At 36.6% G+C, this 7,394-nt stretch overlaps 1 protein-coding gene across 1 annotated transcript; it reads left to right on the top strand.

Annotated features, from left to right (window-relative positions):
• Positions 1 to 1,439: 1,439 nt before the first annotated feature.
• On the top strand, positions 1,440 to 7,279 carry LOC145232068 (protein phosphatase 1A-like). The gene is made up of 5 exons (XM_080096570.1): positions 1,440 to 2,385; positions 2,460 to 2,577; positions 3,359 to 3,482; positions 4,665 to 4,782; positions 5,838 to 7,279. Exons 1-5 carry the CDS (start codon positions 1,549 to 1,551, stop codon positions 5,853 to 5,855), a joined length of 1,215 nt encoding a protein of 404 aa, XP_079952696.1. The 5' UTR covers positions 1,440 to 1,548; the 3' UTR covers positions 5,856 to 7,279.
• The last annotated feature ends 115 nt before the right edge of the window (positions 7,280 to 7,394 follow it).

Raw genomic sequence — 7,394 nt, forward strand, 5'->3', positions numbered from 1 at the left:
AGGTATGATGGAGCTGCTCGCGTACCACCGGAAAAGTCCTGGCGTACCACAGTTTGAGAACCACTGCACTAAGCAGTGGCCTCCATTTAATGACAGACTACCTGATTTGTTGACTTCCTATTCAAGAAAAAACGTCATTGTTCGTTTTGGTTGGTATTTTGGCGGTAGTTTATCGCAAGACTATTGTGTGTTTTAAAAATATAAAATAGTGTGACAAATAACACAACATACTGTGCTATTGAAGTGTACAAAGTCGAGATTTCGTTTATCAAGGCTGACCGCAGTTGCCAATTCAGTACATGGGAAAGTCCCTTTTCAACTCCTTGGTGGTGCAAAACGTTTTTCCAGGTTTCAAACAACTTTTGATTTTCAATTAGTCATGATTAAATACAGGACAAATGTTTTAATTAATCATGAGAGAAAGACAAATCTGGAAAATAGAATTTGAAATTGAACATACACAACCGCGCGTTTTGCATTGCGTCACTAGCTGTTTCAAACTGCATTACGTAATGTTTTGAATTTGTTAAATGTTGAAAAGCAAGTATTGTTTTTCACTTTTAGACCAAACATAAGCCATATTTGTATTTAATTAGGTCAAATATTATTAAAAAGTGACACAGTAAGTGCAAAAATCAGATAAAAAAGCAAATTGCAACCGTTCGGCAAACAATTACGTCATGCGTGATGTTCCTCATCCGGGAGTTTTTGGTTCGCGCATGCGTATTAGGGTCGAGAAAAATCACTGAAGCATTAATGAAAATGTCGTTGTTTGTGTGCACGAAGTTTATGAACAGGGGAAAAACAAGATTTCGTAACAATGGCCACTTTTCATACATTTTTACAAGAAGTGATAGGTTTTGATTGTCATTTTTTGGGAAACACGCCTATTCTTTGCGCCAAAAAGAACCCCTGTTGAATGTGTTTGATTTATTTTGTATTTAAACTCAAACATTAAAAACTGTTGTTTTGTGCGGGTAAATGCTCTTAACACTAACATAAAGGTCAAAATGTTTGTTATATGTTGAAAGCTATTTGTATTATGCAAAATCATCACTGTTTTTAATCTTGGTAGCCAAATTTACAAAAACCTGTTTGTGACATGTTACAAACTGCAACTAAAATAGTTCATTTTCAGTTTCACAATATCATAAGCTAAAAATGCGTTAATACTATGTGCAAAATATTAATTATGGCGCATATGGGTAAATAACATTAGTTCACAGTAACATTTATAAATGCAGTTTTAGAATCATTTTCTACAAAATGCCAGCTACATTCAGTCAAAACATCTAAATCAATTTTTGTTCATATTTTAACAGTACGTAGTGTAGCCGAAGTATGGTAGTTCTATAAAAATCACTTTGATGACATTTTTATGCCCAAAATAGCAGTACTATTACCAAGTGCTTAGGTCCTGGCTGAACTTGAGTTTTAACACTACCACTTCAAAATCTCCTTTTTCAGATATTTATATGTGCACATAGATTTTGTATGGATGATATTTTTGTATAGATTGTTTATATTGCTGAAGTGTAAACAAGATTGATGGGGGCCTTTCTGGACAAACCAAAAGTAGAGAAGCAAAATGAGGGTGGAAAGGGAAACCACCTCGAGTATGCCGTTAGCAGTATGCAGGGATGGCGAGTTGACATGGAAGACAGCCACACTGCAAAACTACAGTTGCCAAAACTGCCAGGGTGGTCCTTTTTCGCAGTCTTTGATGGACATGCCGGTTCAAAGATTGCCGAGTACTCCTCACAGCATTTGCTTGATGTTATCATGGAACATGAAGAAATTAAAAAAATAGAGAATGGTGCGGAGGAAAATGAAAAACTTATTGAGGCAGCTGTCAAACAATCATTTTTGGAGTTGGACAAAAAAATGCGAACCATTTCAGATGCACGAAATGGCTTTGATCGCAGCGGCTCCACGTCTGTTTGTGTACTAATTTCCCCTAAACGGTACTACTTCATCAACTGCGGCGACTCGCGTGGACTGCTTTGTCGCAATTCAGCTGTTCAATTTGCCACTGCAGACCACAAGCCAAGTAATCCACAAGAGAGAGATAGAATTCAAAAAGCAGGTGGCAGTGTCATGATACAGAGAGTCAACGGTTCTCTTGCAGTTTCTCGAGCTTTAGGTGATTACGAGTACAAAAATGTAGAGGACAAAGGCCCAACAGAACAGTTAGTGTCACCGGAACCTGACATTACGGACATTGACCGGAGTACAAAAGAGGATGAGTTTTTGGTTCTTGCATGTGATGGAATTTTTGATGTTTCCTCGAACGAAGAGCTGGTTCAGTATATCTCATCAAGACTGGCTATCACTGATGACTTGACATCAATATGTAATGATGTTGTGGATATGAGTTTAAACAAGGTAAAATTAATTGTAGTTTTTACTAGGATAAAAGCTTGGACTAGTCACTAATCTACATAAGTTTTGATTTATAGGGAAGCAGAGACAATATGACTCTAGTTCTTCTTGGACTTCCTGCCATTCCCAAACCCAATGAGCAAGCTCAGGAACAAGAAATGAAACTAGAAGAACAATTAAGAGGAATGATGAAAGGTACAGTATGTGATGGATTCAATAGTGGCTGTATGATTATGCTGACAGAGTCATGGTATTAGTGCAACTGGTTTGTTGGATATTAACTGTAATTGGTGATAATTATTATTTTTATTGTTTAAACTATGTTCAGTAAAGTGACATTTTATCTGTACTGAAAACTAACTATTAAGTATATATATATCTAAAATACATGTGTTGATGTCAAGTAGCCATTTTTTATGTTTGTTTATTTATGCTTCACATTTAAAGTGTATATATATGTCAAAGCATTTTGATGAGGTATTGTTTTTAATTTCTGGTCAGCGTTTAGTTAACTTTTTTATTTTTTCCATAATTTTCAAGTTGCTTATAAGTTATTTCATTGACACAATATAAATTTGAGTTAGAACATTAGCATTTGGAAAAATTGGGCTTTGGCAATGCAAGGAACAAATACAATGCAAAAATTGGTGTTGATTGTTTCATTTCATATCAAACCAAGGCTGTAAAATTGTCAAAACAAAAGATATGTTTGGCTTTTCAGGTAACAAACTGGTATTGAATGCTAAATAGCCAAAGTTACTTGGTAAATTGTCTGTCCAAGGACTGTCAAAAGCTTTTTTATATTTATCTCCCAAGTATGCCAGACTTCGAAGCAATTTTACCCCTGGTTTAAGAACCCATATCCCAAGCACTGATTACAAATAATTTTGTTGATGGGCAATCACATTAAGGTTTAAGCACAAGATAAATCCTTGTTGTATTGATTTTCTGTATCTGTGATTTTCCATTTGTACAGAGGCTTGCGAAGACCCTAAGACCTCCAGAGGCGAACCGTTGGATTTCTCCTATGCCCTACAAGCTATAATGAGTCAAGAGGAAAAGATTGTTGGCCTGCCCCCTGGTGGTGGAATATACGCTAAGTATGTTTTAAACCTCTTTCACATTTATATGAATTATTCTAGTTCGCCTTCCCTAAAGGCGAAGCATCTTGATTTCACTTTTTTGGCAATGAAATTTGTCCATGCATTTTTGGTATGAAATTTTTGATGGATTTGGATAAAACTTTCACAGATGGTAGACATCGCTATGTAGATGTGCTACTCAAGAGCCCCACTATTTACCTCACTAGCCCTCCAAAATGGGTGAATTTTTTTAACGAAGTCTGAATTGGAAAATTTGGACAGTTTTTATATTTGAGTACATAAAGCAATTTATCACTGTAAAATTTAGAAAGTTCATTATGTCACAAAGTATGTGTAATATCGTGGCATATCAGTTACACAATGAACAATGGTAATATTTTGTAACCTTTGGGGTATAGAATAACACCACCTAGACTTGCATTTCATGACCATGCGAGGATATCCCATCATTGTGCAAATGGCAAACACCATGTTGTAAATTTGTCTCGTGGCATTCAATTCAAAGTTCAAAACCTCCACTTTGTAAACATCGTCTGTTGTGTTGTTCAATAAGCACAACAGTAGTTTCCAGAAGTTGTAAAGAAACACATTCAGATTTTCACCACAGCTTGCGGTATAAAAAGTTGACCAATTTTAGTGAATGAAAATTTGGTATGAAAAGAAAGCACAAATTTGCACTGTGTGTATAAAGGTACTGTTTGTTGGATTAATCATTTACCCGTTTCATTCGCAAATAAAACTGTGGCTAGATTATGAACCATCAAAACGTTTATTTTAAGCACAATAAATTAATGTGTTGAGGTTATTACCATGTAATGACATGTTTGAGTAGATTTTTTACCTTTTTTTTACCCTAGAGCATGTTAAGTTTTAGGGCTCATTCTGACTGTAAATCGTAAGTGCTAAGGAGAAAAAACACAATAAAAAGGTTTTTGAATGACACAGTTGGTGTATATTAGCAACAACGTGTAAGATTTGTTTTCATACTAATGTTGAATTATTATCAGATAAAAATAGACCAATTAATTGTGTTTCATAGCCTTTCAAGCTTTCAGGCAAATTTCCATTTTAGCCTGGTTTAGCAAAAAATTAATTGTGTTTTGTGGCATTGAACATGGTTTAGCATAAAATTTTGGGATGATGGTTTTTGCTAAAATAAGTAATGTGATAATTTTGTAGACGGACATTCCTCGAGAAAGTCTACAAAGAATTTTGTCCTGAAGATGAATCGATGTCAGGTAACGACGAATCCGAAATCAGCAACAAAATTGACCAGAACAGCTCTGTCCCTATGGAGGTAGGTGAAAAGGTTTTGCCATGCCAAACTTTCCAGTATCTTATATATGCTTTCAGTCAACTAATCTCTCTATTATTCACACACATAAGTGGTTGGTTTATTTTAGTGATGGGACAATACCAAGTTTTGAAGCGAGTACTGATACCGAGTACGAGTACCACATGTATATACCTTCGATACTGAGTACGATTACCGAGTACTTAAGTATAGTGTTGTACTTAGTTGGCCGGGGTACAGGCGTGCACACACACATGCAGAAAAATGTAATCTCCATACGATAGTGAAAAAAATATACCTAACCTGGCAGGACTTTTTTCCAATTTTGTGCTGTCCGAAGCAAATATTGGCATAAAGTTGCTTATATATTCTTTTGGTGTAAATCGACCTTCGGTACTCGCACGTTGGTATCGAAAACTGAGACAAAAAATTTTGATACCGAGTATGAGTATCAATACCACTGAAATCATTCGATACCATCAATACTGAGTACCGGGTACCCGTCCCATCACTAGTTTATTTTCTATTGTCCAGTTTGCCTGGTGGAGAAGAGACTCTTTTCTGTACAAAGAGACTCTTTTCTGTACAATCCCCTTAAAGCAGCGTTAATTTTAAAATCCCTTCCTAATAGAAAAACTTCATAATGCATTAGGTGCAAACACTGATACCAGTTTATCAAGTTTGGATTTGATGTTAGTGGCCATTTTTATAAAAATGTTTTGCCAAATTGCCTTATGTTAGGCAGATAAACAGATATACATAAAGTAAACCTTGGTTAATAAGCCGTACCAGATCTTCGCCTAATTTGGACAAGTACAAATGATTTGTGATCTGGTACGGCTTAACTAGTTGACATCAGTTATCCAGACTTAGCTTGATCCGGACAAATTTTTTGGTCTAAACGGGCCTGGTATAACTTTCTCTAAGTGCCAAAATCTCATCTACCTATGCACCTGCCTATATATTGTCTAGCACCCCCTTCTATTTGCAAGCACCACTTGGAAAAACATAGGCTCACTTTGAAGAATTGGCGTCCTAAATAATTTTTTTCTTTTCAGTCTGAGTCTGGAGTGTAAAACGGAAACTCTGCGGCAGTTTTCTTTCAAGATAAACTCGGACATCGAAGAAACACTTCGTCTCCTGTCTCATAAAAAATCTTCAGCTATGTTGCTTTCTTGCGCCCTCTAGTGTGTCACGTCATGCGTTCCATGTTTCTTAGTAACCACCATAAAGGACGATGAAGTTCAATGGGTCGGGGAATTAGCAACCAAATGCACCTGGGCCATTGCTGTTGTTTCTATCCTTTCCAATGTGCATTTTGATTCAGTGTTGCCCACCAGATGTGATTCTGTTCAGCGCAAAACCTTGTTAAGCACTGGAAAACACTGTTTTGTTTGTTCCACAATGATGCCACCCTCTCTAATAGATTTTCTGCTTGATAAGTCCGCATGTCAATATGCCAACTCAGCATGTAATAGTATTACAATGATTTCTGGTCAACAGCAATAAAAATGTGTACTTGTGAAAAAACTGATGTATTACATTTACAATTCCAAGCATCTCTTAATGCAAAATGCTTGGTGATTAATTTGTTCGCTTTGGTGCAGCTCAACAACCAATGAAAATATTTCACAGTAAATTCACATCTTTAACCATCCGTAGTAGCCCCCCCTCGCTAGTGCTTCACCCTAATTTTCGCGCCCCTTTTTTATTGGGAAACACTGCTTTTATTCCTCAATCAAATGTAGTAGAATATATAGAGCTCTATTATCTGCGAATTTCAACATATGAATGATGAAGTGGCTGACGTTTTTTGACGTTTTCTTGTGAAATTTGTTAACTGTGATACCAGGTTTGGCTTTGTTCATATTTTCTTTGCAGCGATATTTCATTGTAAACATGAATTTTGCGAAAAGCAAGCAACGATGTGCTCTGTTTTCAACCACAAAGCCATTTCCTTGGTCTCTAGTCGTGCATATATAATCCACTTTAGCAGTCAGTTGCACAAAATGAACTCGCTTAATGCTTTGTTATATCACGCGACCAACGTGAACTTTTGTTCAGTTCAAACTCGGATTGCCCCAACCACGTGACACGCCTGGTTGACTCAGCGTTTTTGTCGATAAAAGCATGACTCAGTTGTTTTCATGTTTTCCACATGACCTGCTTGTTGTTTCTCACGCACTTTTGGGCGATTTATATGACGTCATACGCACTTGGCAGGCCAATTTCTTTATTTTCCCGTTCCACGACGTCATCATAATTTGTCGCCTGTGACGTCATATGGAGCAGCTGGAGACACGATGACGTCAGCTCGTCTTTTTGTCGTGTAGTCTTGTTTTTTTTGGTTAAATGCGATTGTCTTTCTTTGCGCTGGGCAAAAACGTAATTCTTTTTAGTGTGCGTGTGTGTTTTGTGTGTGACGCGTGATTTGAAAAATGCTTTTTTTTTCGTTTTTTTAAACGTTTAAAATCGCCAACAATAGAAAAACACGATGTTGCCCGCTTGTTCTACTAGAGTTTTGTCAAAAAACGCAAAAAATGTGCAACAAACACACGATAGCAGAGCGTAGAGATGAAAGCAAAATCTCTTCATGAATGGAAACTAAGCCAGGC

This window comes from Phallusia mammillata, chromosome 6 (assembly GCF_965637545.1).
Source record: "Phallusia mammillata chromosome 6, kaPhaMamm4.hap1.1, whole genome shotgun sequence".
Taxonomy (NCBI): Eukaryota; Metazoa; Chordata; class Ascidiacea; order Phlebobranchia; family Ascidiidae; genus Phallusia; species Phallusia mammillata.